This window comes from Stegostoma tigrinum, chromosome 19, assembly GCF_030684315.1.
Source record: "Stegostoma tigrinum isolate sSteTig4 chromosome 19, sSteTig4.hap1, whole genome shotgun sequence".
In the NCBI taxonomy this organism is placed as follows: Eukaryota; Metazoa; Chordata; class Chondrichthyes; order Orectolobiformes; family Stegostomatidae; genus Stegostoma; species Stegostoma tigrinum.
Window position 1 is genome coordinate 49,885,570 of NC_081372.1, and position 18,674 is coordinate 49,904,243.

Below are 18,674 nucleotides of genomic sequence, written 5' to 3' on the forward strand. Positions count from 1 at the left end.
AAAATATAAACATGAAGAAATTCATGGGCAAAACTGACCACTGCAATCGGCCTGACTAGTTCCAGTCTAACTCATGTTGGCTTTATAGTTCCAAGGATGATGCAATTGCTTGATCACTTTATCTGAGTAGACACTTTGCAGTAGGTGACCCTTACCAGTGATTGCTTTAAGACCTTTCAAATGTGGGTAAGACAAACACAACTAAAACCAATTCACTTCGAATCATAGAGCCATACAGATGTACAGCACAGAAACAGACCTTTCAGTCCAACTCATCCATGCAATCAGATATCCCAAATTTATCAAGTCTCATTTACCAACACTTGGCTCATAACCCTCTAAACTTTTCCTATTCATATACTCATTCAGATGCCTTTTAAATGTTTAATTGTATAGAATCTTCTCAACTAAAATCCTAATACAGCCATATTTCAGCAAAAAGTACTGGAATATTACTGGAGGCTGAACCCTTTGAACTCAGCTTAACTCAAAGATGAAGAGTTACCAGATTCAAAACCTTAACTCTGCTTTCTTCCCACAAATGCTGCCAGACCCGCTGAGTTTACCAGCAATTTCTGTTTAATACAAGTACAGCTGGGAATCAACAGTCCAACTACTTGACTACGGAAATAACATTTTTGCTTTGAGTACCACAGATCAGTGATGGAATAGAATTGACAAAAGATGGAAAAGTTGACATAGTTACCAGCATTTGGACAGAAACCCCATTTTTTGTCTTTGTCGAAGTCACTGGTGGTTGCACACCAGAGCTGCCCATCTGATCTGCCATCAGTGGTGCAAGCATCGTATGTTTTGCCAAGGAATGTGAAAGGGAATGAACACAAGTCTCCATCAGAATTTCCAGCAATCGCAGCATCAGCTACAAGAAAAACATTTCGCACCATGAGATAAAATCAGAGAAAAGTCAGTACCAATCCATAATGAAACCACAAAATCCACGAGGCCAGTAGGACAAAAACGTAAATGAGTGAAAAGTGATTTCAATCAGATTGCAGCAAACACATTTTTTTGCTTGGGGCAAATGCATATTTAGAATATTCTGCCAGACAGATAATGGAGCCAAAATGTTTGGAGAAAAAAGATTCAGTTGGGCAAGATGGAACAGTGGAGGGGCAGCATTAATGAGCTGGATAACAACTTCCTAGCCCCAACCTTTATTTCTAATGCTCTTGCTCCTCGGTGATTTCATTGCAAGAGAAATAAAACCAATATCTGGAATCATTTCAGAACCAGAGTGCACCAGTTTAAGGGGAAATGCAAAATGACTCTTTTAGCTAGTGAGTGGTTGGGATCTGGTTTGCACTGACTGAGTTTGTGATGGAAGCAATTTCATTCATGGTTTCCAAAAGGGAATTGGATAGGCAACTGAAGGGAAAAGCATAATTGCAGGCTCCCAGGAAAGGGTGGAGGAGTGGCATCAGCTGAGTTGTGCTTGTGGAGAGCTGGCACAGACATAACCAGCCGAGTGGTTTCCTTCTGTGCTAAAACCAATCAATAGTTTTATCACATTCCATTTGTTAAAGTTCTTTCCAGTTTTCTCTCCATCTCTTGGTCGGTGCTGAAACGCACTGAAGAGACATTCCAAAGGAATCAGCACTTTCTAGTGCCTAAGTCAAGTCATATTTCTTATGTATAATACTGGACAATGAATGTCACTGGTTATTTGACCATTGCAGCATCACAAACTACTAACTCACCCAGTCTCTTGGAAAAGCTCATTTCCAAAGAAAATCTGCTACTTTGTTTCTTTCAGTCTAATAAAAGCCCCAAGCTGCATATACCATTCTATCTGGCAAAACAGACTATTGATTATTGACAAAGTTTTCTAACTATGAATAAGTACCTGGACTGGGGCAGTAGCCATATTTTTTATCCACGTCAAAGTTGCTGGTGGTGGCACACCATTTGTAGCGATCAGTACGTCCCTCAGTTGTACACTGGTCATAACTCTTCCCGTCAAATATAAAGGGGAACACGCAAGGTGAATTGTCGCTGTTACCACCAAAGGTGTATAGCCCTGTACAAAAGTGAAGAGAAAATAGAAATTTAAATAATATGCCAGTGAACAAACTGTAACTCTGATACTATTAAACCTTTATGGAGCTCTGCAATGAATAAGAATAGTAGTTCTGGAATTATCCCATTTGTAATGGCGGCAGTAGTCATTTTGGTCAAATAATGACACAAATTTTGTATTGGTCTGGGAGTTCAAAATTCACTTCTCCATCCAGGTTTTCTTTTGAAGGCACTTCTACTGGTATCAATGATCTCTGTGTGTTCAACCACATGCATGGACTCCATTGCAATGGCTCAGTGCAGTGATCAGAAATGGTTCTTCAGTTATTGTTATTCCTCCCTTGACTCAAATTATTGTGTAGTTTCTCTGCTGTCCCTTGGGTATGATCAGATTTTCAGCAATGAACTTGAGGCCCTGGGATATCGGAGATTTACGGATACCTGAAAGCCCTGGGCATTTACATTCTCTACAACAGCTCAATTGATTTTATTTGGCTGGTTAAAATATTCAACCACATCTTACAATAGTCAGTGATTTATTTCTGCTTGTTGTGTAAGGATGTACGGGTCGGAAGGTGTTAATACAGAGGGGCACCTTAAACACCACTTACCAAAATGATGTCATATACCTTAGGATCTTGGACAAGTAAAGCAAAACATCCAAGTCCACCATGTAGCCTCTGTAGCACTGTCTAATTTAGCGTATAATTAAATGCTTGTATGCAATAAACTTCTTCTTGTTCAGTACAAGAGCTTCTTCAAGTTAGGCCAATAGTGATTATCCTTTACTGCACAAAACCAAAAGGTCTTGTAGTTGCATGACAGCCCATATAAAACTACTCACGGTGAATTTAAAATCCTGGAGCTGAAAATGACTTCAGATTTTCAACACTGTTGAAATGTTCTTAATATTTCAGCAGCCATAAGTTTGACCTCATTCCAGGTGAAACTGCCTTACAACAGATCAGCTTGATAGCAATTGGAACAGAAGGTTGAATTGAAAACTGAGACCATACATTAGCAAGGAGCCTACAAGGTCAAAAGTACTCACGTCCATGTGGGCAGAAGCCGTATTTCTGGTCTTTGTCATAGTCTGCAGTTGTTGCACACCAAAAATACCCATCGTCTCTCCCATCTGAAGTACAGGCTTTGTATGTCTTCCCGTTGTATGTAAATGGAAAGTGGCAGAAAGCTCCATCAGCATTGCCGAAATGGGTTTTAACAGCTACCAGGAGAAAGTTTAAAACATTAGGATCAGAAATAGAGGAGGAAGAGTACCCAACGCCCCCTCAGTAAGTGAACATTCCTGATCGCTACAGTGTGAGCACACAGGATAGGAGGAAAAATAAGTGAAACGTTATTTGCGGAGTCATTGCTTTTGTCAGAATGAAAGAAGGCCATTCAGCCCTTTGAGTCTGCTCTGCCATTCTAGATCATGGATAATCATCTACCTCAACACCATTTTTCTATGCTATCCCCATGCCCCTTGATGTCATTAATATTTGTTACCTGCTCCTTTTCCCAAGGTCCAGAACTCATCATCATCAAAATGCGCATCACCATGCAGGTTGCCGTAGACATTTTTGCCAGGTGGGTAGGCATGTGCCAAGAGACCGTTGTACCCATCAAATGGATATGAATCTCCATGCCCTTCAATTGAAACACATAAACAATCTAATTGTGAGTAGAGATCTAGAAATCCATAAGTGCCGACAACAAGCATTGAGTGAGACAGCTGGAAAACAGCCTAGTGATATTTCAGTTGGCATTCAAATATACAACCAATTTAAAAATTATTTAGCTCACTTCGCTTGGACTGAGGAAGAAAACAAGTATTTTAGCTAACTTGCCTACATCAACATCATATGATAGGGGCATCATGGCATAATGGTTGTGCTACCAGACAAAAATTCTCACAGCTGGCTTAATGAGCTGGAGACATGAACATGAGTTCAAATCTGTCTAGGACAGCAAAGGAATCCAAATGCAATTAAAAGTTATTAACAAGGATGACAATTCCAGATTATTTTATGCATCCATCTGGTTAATTAATTTTTTGGGGAGGAGAAGAAAATCTGTTGCCTTTACCAGGGCCAAGTATAACTCCAAGATCCACAGCAAAGTGGCTGACTGATGACTGCCTCTTAAATGGCCTAGGAAGGTTAGATTGAGAGATGGGTATTGAATTCTGACCTTTTCAGTGCTGTGCACATTCCATGAATGAAAGCATAAAATCAGACTGAGCAGAACTGGTGGAATATTGAAATGTTAACACTTGAGATGCTCTTGTGTTTGCCTACTTACATTCTCTGCCAAATCGAATCATGATGTCTGCTTCGCCGCTGTAGATTTGAGTGAATGTCAGTGGAGTAATGTCACTCCACAATTTAAAGGCACGAGCAAATGCATCATCAACAACAGCTGGGTCCAAGTCAGGGGTGTAGCCTGTAACTCTGTTTGGGGAAAATAGCAACAAAGCAACATAAGGCATCAAAAGGGCATGGGGGCAAAGTGGGAATATTGCATTAAGATAGAAGGTCAGTCATGTTCATATTGAATGGTGGAGCAAGCTTTTCAGACCAAATGGCCCATTCCTGCTCTTAGTTAACATGTTTCAGTCCAGCTTCTTCAATTCAAGCAACTCTTTATTCTGTGCTTACCTGTAAGTTAAATCAGTGTGGTCCCATTTCTCATCATCAAATGTTTTGTAGTTCAGAACATCAGGAACACCACATCGAGGCTGCTTCATGGCAGTGATTGTACTCTTATCCAGTTTTCCTGTTTCAGGCAAGCCCAAGGTTTTCTGCATTTTTAAGATGGCTGATTGGAGACTGATCAATGCATTGCCTGTGTTTTCCAAATTCAGGTACCCAAACCTCTTCAAGTAGTCCTGTGAACCAATCAGGCCAAAAAGGTTAAAGTGATTTAGATACTGGCAATGCTGTTGGAGTAAGGATTAATATGGAACGCTACTAACTCTATTGAGCATCAAATACTGGAGTCACATTCTTTTTTTTTAATCACTAGTATTCTTGATCGTCTCTTTTCTTGAAGGAACAGCATATAGAGCGACACACAAATGTTCTTAGGCATGCACACGTATGTATACTTTCCAGCAAAATTTGCAACATAATAACCAAGAATGGGAATATTTGTTGATTGTCTCCCTTCTTGAGTTTAAGGTTATTGAGTCCAACTATAGCTCTTCCTCCTGCTCATCTGACTTAAACTTTCTCAATCAGCATATGTCAGCACAACACCTGACAGTCCACATATCAGCTCAAACTACAGGGGAAGTGTGATAGAAATTACATTGTTTTTATCCCATTGAAAATCTGTACCAGTGCCATTGGGTCCAGGCATAATGTCTTTCTGGTGACTGGGCTACACAAAGCTAAGCAGGTTACACTTCAGGTTATAGTCGACAGTGCAGGACTCATGTGGAAGAACCTAATTGTGCCCAGACAAGTCTTATAATGTAAAATAAACAATTTTATATCTTCCTCACAGGACATCTAAGTTGAAATTCTGAACAAGACTCCTGAAATGCACAGCTTTTGCCATTTTATTATGGTCCAAATAAATCTAAAAACTATTTGCAAAGTAAGTTTTTAAAAAAAGGCAATTGATTCTCAGAATTACTGATCAAATTATTCATTTAGCTGGGGAAGAAAATTCCTGTTTGGAACTAAACATTCAATTAACAAATTATGTAACAATGTTGAAATTGCTGAACAGCTGGAATGAGTAGCTATGTTACAGTCTGTCACATAGCATAATTCCTGGACCTCCGAAGCATTTTGTGCAATCCTCTGCTTTTCTACATTAGATAACTGCTGGAATTTTCAGCTTTAACAAATTGATACAAACAGACAGCTGAGTATAACCCACCCATCAGGGTCCAGAACACTTGTTTTGCTGTTCCTCTCAAGGTGCTATTTTAGCTGCAATTTTAAATAAACACAGTGCTCTTATTGATATTTAGGTCTGTAGGAGGGGAGACACATCAATAACTCAAATCACATCCAAATCAGAACCCCTGTACATGGCTTTTACAACAAGCAAGCGGCAATCTAGATAGTCTTGGTTAAGGCTGCTGAGGCCAATTGTACACTCAACTGCTACTCAGATGAGACGAACCAATTTAGTAACGATCAGGGCCAAATCCGAATTTTAATTTGCTTGAATGGCTCAAGACTGCCATAACAACTCTATGTTCTCATAACTTGACTGCAGAGCTGTCTTCACAAAGTGCGTACTCATTATCATTCAGATAATCCTTGAGAGAGCATTATTGACAGGATCACATGAACAGGCTCATGGGGAATATAAACACTCATAGACCCAACTATGGAATGGACATATGCTGTACTTTGCAATCAGTCTAATTCTACAAAATTTACTTTAAAAGTTTCTGATTGCCAGAGAACTAAATTGTTTCAAGTTCCATTGAAATCAGGAGTACAGCTATTTTGGTGATGCAGAAATGCCAAAAAAAATCCAGACACGAACACACTTGCTTCAAATTGCTTCGGTTCCCCTTCCATTTTGGAGCATTATTTGAGTCTCTTTTAATTATCCTGGTTTTTTGATGTGTTTGGGACCATGGATTTTGTATAACCTTCCTAACATTTTAGTAACCTCTCATGGGTAACCAATCCCTGTAGCATGCCTCTGTGAACCGTTACTTGTCCCTCTTCGGTTATTTGGGTCAGTTTGGCAGAGGGTGAACTCACTTCTCTGGTGAAGTTGCCACAGGGCATCTTTTCTTGCCTACTCTCCTGCAGACATCCAGCTTCTCCTACCTTTTACATATAGAAGTCCTGGACTTTTTTTTCACTCCGACAAACCCACAACTCCGAAGTGTGTTAACTAAAGTTTGCATCAAGCCAGAATCTTACCATTGCCATTTCGGTTTCGGTCATGTTCTGCTCCCCTGGGAATGTCACCAATGGAGGAGCCATCGGCGCACTGAAGGAGCTGTGTGCCAGCAAAGCAACACTGAACACAACGCTGATCAGCATCATGTTGGGAGCACAGCGGGCGCTATCGGAGGCTTCTGGCTCCTGGGGTTGCTTCTGTTGTTCGCTGTAGGAGAACGGATTATTTATACACAAACACACCGCTTCTTGACATCACAGCCATGACTCAGTTCAAATCAAAACAGAATGATTCATAAGGAAAGCGGGCTCTGGGCCAAACGAATGAATGTTCAAAACATTTTTTTTAGTTAGCACCGTTCTTGCAACATTTGAATTAATTCGTTATCCCACCCCACCCCCTCCTCCTTCACGATTGAAATGAACCATCTCTTGCCGCATCTAAAGGTGACATTTTCCATTTGCATTAGCAGAGGTTGTAAAATGTTCGGCTACAGCAACTTAAGTGTTTCATTCATTTCATGGGTAATACAAAGACAACTTCTTTAATACCATTCCAGAGAAGACCGTATGAAAAATACACACGTTTTTCCAAATGAGTTTAGATTTAACAACATGGACTTAGTAATCAATAATCCTAGTAAGTGAAAATTCATGTCCTAGTTAGGTGTTTGAATTTTATTTTTAATGAGGTCCTGTTGTATCGCATAGCCGCAGCCAGGATGGGAATCTGCACCGCAAACATTAACTCCTGTTTTTCTCTCCACAAATGCTGCCGGACGCGCTGAGTTTCTGTTTTCGATTCTGAATTGAGGACGGTACTGTAAGAGGCCAGGATGCCTCACCAGATGTTCTGACCCCCAAAAGCACAGTCTGTTTATTCAGATAGTGTTTCATCTACCTACCTGCCAGCGCTGACTACACTCCCAAACAATACGTCCGCACGCCCACTGGAGCTGCTCGGTGATTGAAACAGAAGGGAACATTGCTTTGAATAGAGGGGAATAGATGAGATCTGCAGCTCAGTCTTCCCGAGATCGTGCTTGTTTATGAACACAATGTGATAAAATAATTTTAAAATCTATCATCTTAATGTTCTATCGAAAACAAGAAACATTTGCCAATTTATTTTCAAGAGTCTGATATGCTGTTAATTACAATTACAACGACACATTTGCTCAACATCTTTTGATTTGATCTTTAGAGTTTTACTTGGATTATTGCCACACCGGGGAATAGTTGAAACTGAGGGGGTCTGGCAGCACCCGGGGACAGAGAAACACAGCTTTGAGTCCAGTGACCCTTCTGAACTATTCTTGAACTGTCGCTGTTCTTCAGTTCTGAAGTAGACTCAAACCGACCTCGAAACGTTTACGAAAACAAAAATTGCTGGAAAAGCTCTGCAGGTCTGGCAGCATCCATGCAGAGAGGTCTGGCAGCATCCATGCAGAGAGATCAGAGTTAACATATCGGGTCGAGTGACCCTTCCTCAGAACGTTGACTCTTTTTTCTTTCTCCACAGAGGTTGTCAGACCTGCTGAGTTTCTCCAGCACAGTTTTTGTTTCAGATTTCCAATAACCGCAAGGCTGTGCTCTTGTCTGAGGCTTTTGCTCGTTGTAGCTGCATCCAATAATCAATTCCGCTCAACACACCACTGTTGTTGATTCCGGCAATTCATTTAAACCCAGATGAGAGCTCTATCTGGATACAGCGCCAGTGAAAGTTCATCGCAAACTATTTTCTGACTCCTTTACACTGCCCTGTCGATGCAAGTGCATGAAGGTATGGCGAGTCGAGTGAGAAAGGAGTCAAGTGGCTTCCTGTATCTTTGATATGGCTGAGATCCCTGAATAATATTTTAAGTGTCTTACTGTGCTCCCACAATGAGTTAATGTTTAAAAGTAGTGCTCATGAGTTGCTCAATTGAAGATCTCGCGTTGGATTTCTATTCTACTGTGTGAAGCTATAGTTACAGTCAATTTTAATAACGCGGGGTTAGATAAGAAATCTCGAGATCTTCACAGACTCATCCCTAGATCATGTGTGCTTTGCAACTATCAGATCAGTCGGTCCCGCCTGCATCAGCTGGAGCTAACCGCTTCATAGATGTTAGCGGAATACGGATGTTGGTAAGGCTGGCACACTGAAGCAGATACAGTAGAAAGAAAACTCCTATGACAATCCAGTGGACATGTGTGTTGGTCAACAGAAAACTAAAACTGTTACCAATAATACAGCAAAACTGTATAACTCCTCGAAGAAATTTACAAAACCAAACTGCATTGTTGAACTAGTTCCAATCAAGTGCATTCACATTAGAACCGAAAGAACTGCAGATGCTGTAAATCAGGAACAGAAACAGAAGTTGCTGGAAAAGCTCAGCAGGTCTGGCAGCGTCTGTGAAGAAAAAACATCAGATTTAACGTTTCGGGTCCGGTGACCCTTCTTCATTCATATAGCGCCTTCAGCACAGAAAGCCATTTAAAGTTTTTAACTTCTAGCATTGCTTTGTGTTCAAAATATAAAGCAGGCATTGCATTGGTATGATGCCTTTCATGCCGAAATATAACCGATTGCAGCGCACAACTGAGAGCGATTGAGATGGGGTTGCTGTTAAAATTAAGGCTAATTTAGGGCGACATTATCTAAAACTCCCATCTCGTTGTGACCGTGCCCGCATTAAGCGGCTGGCTGGAAGTGGCGCAAATCGAATCAAAGATTTCACAGGTACTCGGTTCTGTAGGTAACATTTTATCTTTGAGTCGGAAGTTCAGGATTTGAACCCGTCTTCGGACAGTTCAATCTAGCTCTGAAGGAAGGCTAATAAAACAGCAGCAACAACATATCTTAAAGCACGAATGGCCACGTCTGCTTGTTCAACTGGTCCTAGTAGATTCCATATCACGACCTGGAGAAACAAAGGCAAGATTTCAGTATCCTGTTTCGGACAACATTCCTCCCTCCCACGACACTATATAAAAAAATTGAACTGGGCGAGCATTCATTTGTTGTCTACAACACCTTAATGTATATATACTTGACAACAGTGAGGGCACTTCAAAACAATCTCCTGATTATAAACGCTTCATTTCTCGCTGAGACGTGATGTCTTTATCAAATTGTCACAGTGCTAAGGTCTGTGGAAGTTTCACTATTCTTTAGAATTGTTTGTAGATGCGTGTCACTGTGGCATCCAACGCATCGGAGATATAGCAATCATTAAGGTAGAGACAATTCTGTTGGAGAGATAGTAGGAGCTGCAGAGGCTGGAGAATCTGAGATAAAGTGTAGAGCTGGGTGAACGAAGCTGGCTAAGAAGCATCAGGGGAACACGAAAGCTGACGTCTCGGGTCTAGACCCTTCTTCAGAAATTTCTGAAGGTTTAGACCCGAAACGTCAGCTTTCCTGCTGCCTGGCCTGCTATGTTCATCCAGCTCTACACCTTGTTATCTCCGATAATTCTGTTCGGCTGTCTTATAGACTAGACAAATGTGCTACCAAACAAAACAAGTCAAACGCTTCTGCGTGAATCTGGGGACTCATTTTCTTAAATGGAGAGTTTAAATTCACTTAGTGGGAGACATGAACGTCCTCTGCTGTTTACTTTATCTCCATTTCAGACTGCAAAAGGACATTTGCACATTTGACTGATTCTGAAATTGCACGCCAGGCCCAGATGAGGGCAGTATTTGGAAGGGCAGTTGATTTTGGAAGGCCACTAGAGGTAATCTTTGGGCTATTGGTAGTTTTTCTGATCTGTCCTTAATTGCATTGTTCTGAAGATTCATCTGTATATTTATTTCAGCCAGAGACCCAGGTTCACTTCCACCTTTGGTTGACTGTGTGGAGTTTGCACATGCTCCTACTGTCTATTTGGATTGCCTTCTGGTGCTCCTTTTCTTTCCGCAGGCTAAAAATGTGCACGTTAGTTGGATTGGCCATGCTAAATGGCCCAAAGTGTCCATGTGCAGGCCAGCTGGATTAGACATAGGAAATACAGGGATAGGCTAGGTTGGTGGGCTGCTCTTTGGAGGATCAATGTGGACTGGATGGGCCAAATAGCCAGATTCTAGTTTGTTTACAGTGTCTTAAGACACATAAAGGTGGATAAATCCAGGGACCTGATTAGGTGCACCCTAGAACTCTGGGGGTAGTTAGGGAAGTGATTGCTGGGTCCCTTGCTGAGATATCTGTATCATCTATACCCACAGATGGGGTGACAGAAGACTAGAGGTTGGCTAATGTGATGCCACTATTTAACAAACATAGTAAGGAAAAGCCAGAGAGCAATAGACGGGTGAGTCTAACCTTGGTGGCGGGCAAGTTGTTGGAGAGAATCCTGATGGATAGAATTTACATGTATTTGGAAAGGCAAGAACTGATTAGGGGTAGTCCACATGGCTTTGTGTGTGGGAAATCATGTCCCACTAACTTGTTTGAGTATTTTTTTGAAGAATTAGTGAAGAGGATTGACAAGGGCAGAGGAGTGGCTATGATCTGTATGGCCTTCAGTAAGGCATTCGACAAGGTTCCTCATGGTAGACTGGTTAACAAAGTTAGATCATATGCAGGGATAACTAACTATTTGGATACAGAACTGCCTTGAAGGTAGAAGACAGAGGGTGGTGGTGGAGGCCTGGAGGTCTTTGCAGACTGGAAGCCTGTGACCAGTGGTGCACCACAAAGATCAGTGCTGGAAACATTGCTTTTCATCATTTATATAAACGACTTGAATTTGATCATAGGAGATATGGTTAGTAAGTTTGCAGATGACACCAAAATTGGATGTGTAGTGGACACCGAAGAAGGTTACCTCAGTGTATAACAGGATTTTGATCAGATGGGCCAATGGGCCGAGGAGAGACAGGTTGAGTTTAATGTAGATAATGTAGAGTTGCTGCATTTTGGAGAGGCAAAACAAGGCAGGACTTGTATACTTAATGGTAAGGCCCTGGGGATTGTTGCTGAACAAAGAGACGTTGGAGTGCAGCTTCATAGTTCCTTGAAAGTGGATTCGCACGTATATAGGACAATGAAGAAGGCATTTGGTATGCTTACCTTTATTGGTCAGCGCATTGAATATAGGAGTTGGGAGGTCATGTTGCAACGGTACAGGACATTGGTTAGGCCACTTTTGGAATACTGCTTGCAATTCTGGTCTTCCAGCTCCAGGAAGGATGTTGTGAAACTTGAAAGGGTTCCGAAAAGATTTACAAGAATGTTGCCAGGGTTGGAGTGTTTGACCAATAGAGAGAGGCTGAACAGGCTGAGGCTATTTTCCCCAGAGTATTGGAGGCTGTGGGGAGACCTTATAGATGTTTATAAAATCATGAGGTGCACAGATAGGGTGAATAGACAAGGTCTTTTTTTGGGATGGGGGAGTCCAAAAATAGAGGGCGTAGATTTAAGGTTAGAAGGGAAAAAGTTAAGAGGGACCTAAGGGGACCTAACTTTTTCACACAGATGGTGATGTGTGTATGTGACTTGCCCGATGGAGTAGCGAAGGCTGGTACAATCACAACATTTAAAAGGCATATGGATGGGCACTTGAATAGGAAGGGTTTGGAGGGATGTGGGCCAAATGCTGGTGAATGGGATTAGATTAATTAAGGATATCTGGCCAGCACGGTCCAAAAGGTCTGTTTCTGTGCTGTAGAGCTCTATGATTCCATGATTCTACATGGATGATGATTGGCCATCTTGAATGCTAGATGAACCTTCAATCCTTTTTTAAAAGTCATGGGGAAGTTAGTTGGATTTTTCCTTCCTTGATAATGGATTAAGATGCTGGGGTCAGGCTTCTGCTTTTTTTCATTAAGTAAATCAGCATAAACCAGGCAGAATTAGTCAAATCAACATGCAATATTGGAGAATTAAAACTGTAGGTGAGTTACACCCAAAAGGTTTTCCCCATACTTTTGCCACTGGTCAATATTCAATTTATCTGGATAAGTCCTTGCCATTAAAACTGGACATACACTCAACTTAGAATAAAATTGACAGGAATCTACTAATTGCACTACTTCAGGACTGCGTTCATTTTTAGTAAGCAGGCATGAGTAGGCATATTTTCAAATATTTCTTTCAAATAAGTGCTTAATTTACTAAAAAATCAGATTTATATGAACTCCACTGATTCAGTGAGTTCTTCAGTATTGTTGTATTTGGCAATTTTTAGTGATTCTAAATTGAATTACGCTGAAGTTGAAGGAGTGGACACTTGCTAAAATTGCTTGCTTTTGGTGATAAACAGAGTTTTAGATGGATAGACAGAATTGCACATCATCACAAATATATTTGCCAAGGAATATTTCGAGTGGAAATGAAAGAAACAGTTGTGTGCTATTTTGTTCTATGAGCCAATTGTTGGCCATGTAAATTAATTATTCCAGAAATTTAAGTATAACTTAACCAACACAACTACAAAAGTAGGACTGAAGCTTGCAATTCTTTGGTTAAGTGTCAGTTCTATTGAATTTCTTAGTGGGTTTCTGACCATGGCATCTAGTGAGCTCTCACACCATGACTTACCAAAGCCCCTCATTAATTACCTATCCAGCCCCTATAATGTCCATCGCAATCAATTCTAGACCATATGCTGTTCCTGGAACAACTTGCTGCTGCCCAATCTCTGACATCACTATCCCTCTACATTCTCTGTACAGCCTACGCGTTTACTTTACTGGTATTAGAGGCTGCCTTTGAGTAACTGTTCAGGGACCTCCTGACTGAAAGCCATCTCCCATGGCGTGACCTCTCACAGCTATAATAAGCTTCTTGGCCTTGTGCCTGTGCTAAATGGCAATGGGATACAGCAGAACTATGAGCCTAGTATTTCTAGCTGAGCAACAAGGCACAAAAAGGCAAAGCCAAGTGGGGATGCTGTAAGCACCCAGTTAGGCTCAGAGTGAGACAGCAATATGACAGTAAGCAAAACCCTGGAGATACAGCCTGATCAAACCCATGAGCTGGGTCAGTGTCCCTGATCACACAGTGTCCTCATTGCAGAATTACAGTGATAGTTACTGGTGTGCCTTGAAGTGAAGCATTGACATGCAAAAGCGTACTGTAAGTGGATTGGAAGTATGAGATGGGGGTTCTCAGAGGCTGGCACGTGGTGAATGCTAATGTCGGTAGACATAGGGTGCAACTATGGAGCATCTCCTAAGATGTTGGTGTCTGGCATCCAACAAGATGGTCTTTTGGAGCATAAAGTGAGCTGAAGTTGCCACATACTCGCTCTGACTTCCATGTTGAAAATTCTCACGTCAGGTTTGCTCACGGCTGGTGGTAGGATATGAATTTGCACACCAGTGAGGTGAGATTTGGTGTTAATGAAGTTGTTAACAAGAAATAATTCCCCTTCATAGGGGACTCAATGCTCCCTCAAACCAACATATAGATCTTGGTTAAAAGATTCAGTAAATTTCTTCTGACATTGAGATAGGCCTTGCTGGACCTCTTGTGTGATTCTGCTACATTTCACACTCTAACCCTCAGCATTCATGCCCAATAAGACTTCACCCATATCTACTACAATCACCAACTTAACTTAAAATCATCCTGTTCAGACATGTGTAACACATTGCCAGAGCAACTAGGTCTTGAAACCAGACCTTCTAATCTAGAGGTGGGGACACTATGACTGAGTCACAGGAACCATCAAGTGATTCAAGAATGATTTGAACTTCTAAACTTTCAGTAACATCACAGACACACTGCCAGAGAGGGTAGTGGAGTTGGCCTCATTAGTGGCACTTAAGCGGCCATTAGATAGGCATATGGATGATAGTATAAGGTAGGGGTGGAGGTTAGATAGACCTTAGGTTTCAGGTAAAAGTTTGGCACAACATTGTGGACCAAAGGGCCTGTACAGTGCCATACTGTTCTATGTTCTATGTTCTCTACAAATGCTTTACACATTAGGGGAGGCAGTGGCCCAGCCATATTATCACGGGGCTATTAATCTGGAGACCCAGGTAATGTTATGGGAACCAAGGTTTGCATTCTGCTACTGCAGATGGTGGAATTTGAATTCCATAAAGATCTGGAACTAAGAGTCTAATGATGGCCATGAATCCATTGTTGATTTTCAGGAAAAACCCATCTGGTTCACCAATATCCTTTAGGGAAGGAAGCTGCCATCCTTACCTGGTCCGGCCTAAATATGACTCATAGTTCAGTGGTTAACTCTTAACTGCCCTCTGGGCAAATAGGGAAGGGCAATACATGCTTGTCCAGTCAGAGATACCCACATCCTATGAATAAATAACAAAAAAATTCAGTGGCATCATTGCGAAAGTTAGTCTGTCAGTTTTTCTGTAATGTTGCAGTTATCATAGCGGTCAATTAATTATGTTCTTATAATTAAATGGCTGAACACAACTAACAAGGCAAAGCTGCGTCAAATTTAGTACTCAATTATTAGTTTCATTGAAGGGACCTCTTCTGGTACAGAAGTTGACTCCTAACCCTGAACTAGGAGGCCTGTGTTCAAGTCCCACCTGCTCCAGAGGTGTGTAATAGCATTTCTGAATAGATTGATCAGAAAAAAACTGCAGGAGCTAATCTATCGCTGACTCCAACCTTCCCTTCCTCGACATCTTGGTTTCCACTTCCAGGGATAAACTGGCCACTAACATCTGCTATAAACCCACCAACTCCCATAGCTACCTGGACTATACATTGCTGCACCCTGCTTCCTGTAGAGACTCCACTACATTCTCTCAGTTCCTCCATCTCCATTCCATATGTTCCAATGGGACCAACTTCGACCAGGGAGCCTCAGAAATATCCATCTTCTTTCTCAACCGAGGATTCCCCAGCACTGTTGTTCACAAGGTCCTCAATGAGGTTTGACTCATCTCCCACATATTCACCCTCACCCTATCTCTTCCCTTCTGCAACAGCGATAGGGTTCCCCTTTCCTTACCTACCATCCCACCAGCATCCACATCCAGAAGATCATCAGCCATCTTTTCCACCACCTCCATTAAATACCACCACCAGACACATATTCACTTCCCTTCCCTTATATGCCTTCCACAGGGACCATTCCCCCTAGGACACCCTGGTTCTCTCTTCCTTCACTCCCAATGCCACCCGCCCATAGCTCCACAGCACCTTCCCCTACAACCACCGAAGATGTAACACCTGCCCATTTGCTTCCTCCCTCCCCAGTATCCAAGGGCCCAAACGTATCTTCCAAATGAAGCAGCACTTTACCTGCACTCCCCACAATCTAGTCGACTGCATTTGTTGCTCACAATGTGGTCTCCTCTACAATGGGGAAGTGAGGTGCAGAGCATCTATGGTCTGCTGGCAGAAAAGACCCTGATTTCCTGTTGCCTGCCACATTAACATGCCACTCTCATCCCTGGCCAACATCTCTGTCCCAGGCTTGTTGCAGTGCTCCAGCGAAGCTCAAATCAAGCTGGAAGAACAACACCTCATTTTCCACTTGGGGACTGTGCAGCCGTGCAGAGTCAATAAAGTTCAATAATTTTAGGGCCTGAACTCTCTCATGTTCCAGCCCCTACCCCACACACTAGGCTTTGTTACCACATAGCCTGCAACTACACACTACCTATTGTTAGCCACTAACAGTCTCCATTAGCAGCTATTCACCCTCCTAGCCAGATTGTTATCCATGCCTTTGTCTGTCGAACTGTTCACTCTCTTTGGGCTCTATTCCCACCCATCATCAGCTCCTTACCGCTCGAAACCACATTATCTTCAGCATAAAATCCCACATTTTCCTCACTAACATCAGTTCTAAGGAAGGTCACTGGACTCAAAAAGTTAACTGTGATTTCTCTTCACAGATGCTGTCAGATCTGCTGAGCTTTTCCAGCAACTTCTGTTTTTGTAGGTTGATTAGAAAAATAGGTTAAATAAAATGAAGTTTCATTAAGAGGGCTTTTGTGGTGTAATGGTAGTAACCCTAGTTTTGAGCCAGGTGGCCGAAATTCAAGTACCACCTGTTCCAGAGGTGTGCAACGACATCTCTGAAAAGGTTGATTCAGAAACAGTTTCAGAGACAGCAGGAACTGCAGATGCTGGAGAATCTGAGATAACAAGGTGTAGAGCTGGATGAACACAGCAGGCCAAGCAGCATCAGATGAGCAGGAAGGCTGACATTTTGGGCCTAGACACTTCTTCAGAAATGGGGGAGGGGGAGGGATTTCTGAAATAAATAGGGAGAGAGGCAGATAGAAGATGGATAGAGAAGAAGATAGGCGGAGAGGAAATGAGACAGGTCAAAGATGGGGGGATTGAGCCAGTAATGGTGAGTGTAAGTGTGGAGGTAGAGAGGAGATAGGTCAGTCCAGGGAGGACAGACAGGTCAAGGGGGTGGGATGAGGTTAGTAGGTAGGAGATGGGGGTTGAGCATGAGGTGGGAGAAGGGGATAGGTGGGAGAAAGGACAGGTTGGGGAGGCAGGGATGATTTGGGCTGGTTTTGGGATGCAGTGGAGGGAGGGGAGATTTTGAAGCTTGTGCAGATGGTTCGCGACTGGGAGGTGCAGTTGTTTAGTGCGAACCGAACGTAGGTGTTCTGCTAAGCAGTCCCCAAACCTCTGCTCAGTTTCCCCAATGTAGAGGAAGCCACAACGGGAACAGCGGATGCAGTATACCACAGTGAATATCTGCGTGATGTGGAAAGTCTTCTTGGGGCCTGGGATGGGGGTGAGGGGGGAGGCGTAGGGGCAGGTGTAGCACTTCCTACGTTTGCAGGGAAAAGTGCTGGGTGTGGTGGGACTGGAGGGGAGTGTGGAATATACAAGGGAGTCACAGAGAGAGTAGTCCCTCTGGAAAGCAGATGAAGGTCGGGAGAGAAAATGTCTTTGGTGGGATCAGATTGCAGATGGCGGAAGTGTCGGAGGATGATGCATCGGATCCGGACGTTGGTGGGGTGGTACGTGAGGATGAGGGGGATTCTGTTTTGGTTGTTATTATGGGGAGGGAGTAGAGGGATGAGCTGCAGGAAATGCGGGAGACATGGTCAACGGTGCTCTCGACCACTGAGGTGGGGAAATTGCAGTCATTGAAAAACGAAGACATCTGAGATGTGAAATAGGTTAGTTTCACTGAGAATTACCATGAATTAAATGACAAAGGAAACATTCACATTGGAAGCATTCTTTGGAGCTGGTTTCAGGCTTAAGAATAGGTACAGAAAGTAAATGAAGCTCTACTCTTTACCAGTTGTGATTTGATATTCAGTGATTTAAGTGCAAATCATTGCAGAAATTATTCTCGCTTGTAGTTAGTATTTACCATTTCAGTGGTAATGAATCTGTCATTTCCATTTATCATACAAGAAACAGCAACTAATTCCAGTAAATGACCATAGAAAGCTGTAATTTCCTTCTGAATATCTCACAATTACCAGTTTAAGCAACCACAGTATCAACACCAATGGTGTCGTGTCTCTGCTTATAATTTTTCTTTACCCTCAATCATGCAAACATGGATTGAGTTCAACAACAATGTTTCAGACAGCTTAAAACAAATCCAAATGCCTTTTTGTTGCAGGAAGTCATTTAACATGCCTGAGCCTGAAACACACTGAGTAGTGCACATATGTTGAATGTTCTTATATCAAATTCTTCAAATGTAAACCTTAATCAGAATCATGTAACACAGAAGGTAGCCATTTGACCCATTAGCAATGTTATTCTTTTTGAAAGATGTCCCATTGATTCCACCACTGCCCCTCCACCACTTTTTATACTTGTCTTGTAATTGTTTTCCT

At 42.2% G+C, this 18,674-nt stretch overlaps 1 protein-coding gene across 1 annotated transcript in view; it reads right to left on the reverse strand.

Moving 5' to 3' along the window:
* The window catches only part of LOC125461541 (zinc finger protein 335), a 112,116-nt gene extending 104,164 nt beyond the window's left edge, over nt 1-7,952 (reverse strand). The window contains exons 1-8 of the mRNA XM_059652649.1: nt 7,823-7,952; nt 6,939-7,125; nt 4,698-4,927; nt 4,342-4,490; nt 3,547-3,687; nt 3,089-3,262; nt 1,865-2,038; nt 707-880 (exon numbers count right to left, since the gene is read on the reverse strand). Coding sequence (XP_059508632.1) covers nt 707-880; nt 1,865-2,038; nt 3,089-3,262; nt 3,547-3,687; nt 4,342-4,490; nt 4,698-4,927; nt 6,939-7,064 — 1,168 coding nt within the window. The 5' untranslated portion in view covers nt 7,065-7,125; nt 7,823-7,952. The remainder of the gene's footprint in view (nt 1-706; nt 881-1,864; nt 2,039-3,088; nt 3,263-3,546; nt 3,688-4,341; nt 4,491-4,697; nt 4,928-6,938; nt 7,126-7,822) is intronic.
* Between the last annotated feature and the right edge of the window lie 10,722 nt (nt 7,953-18,674).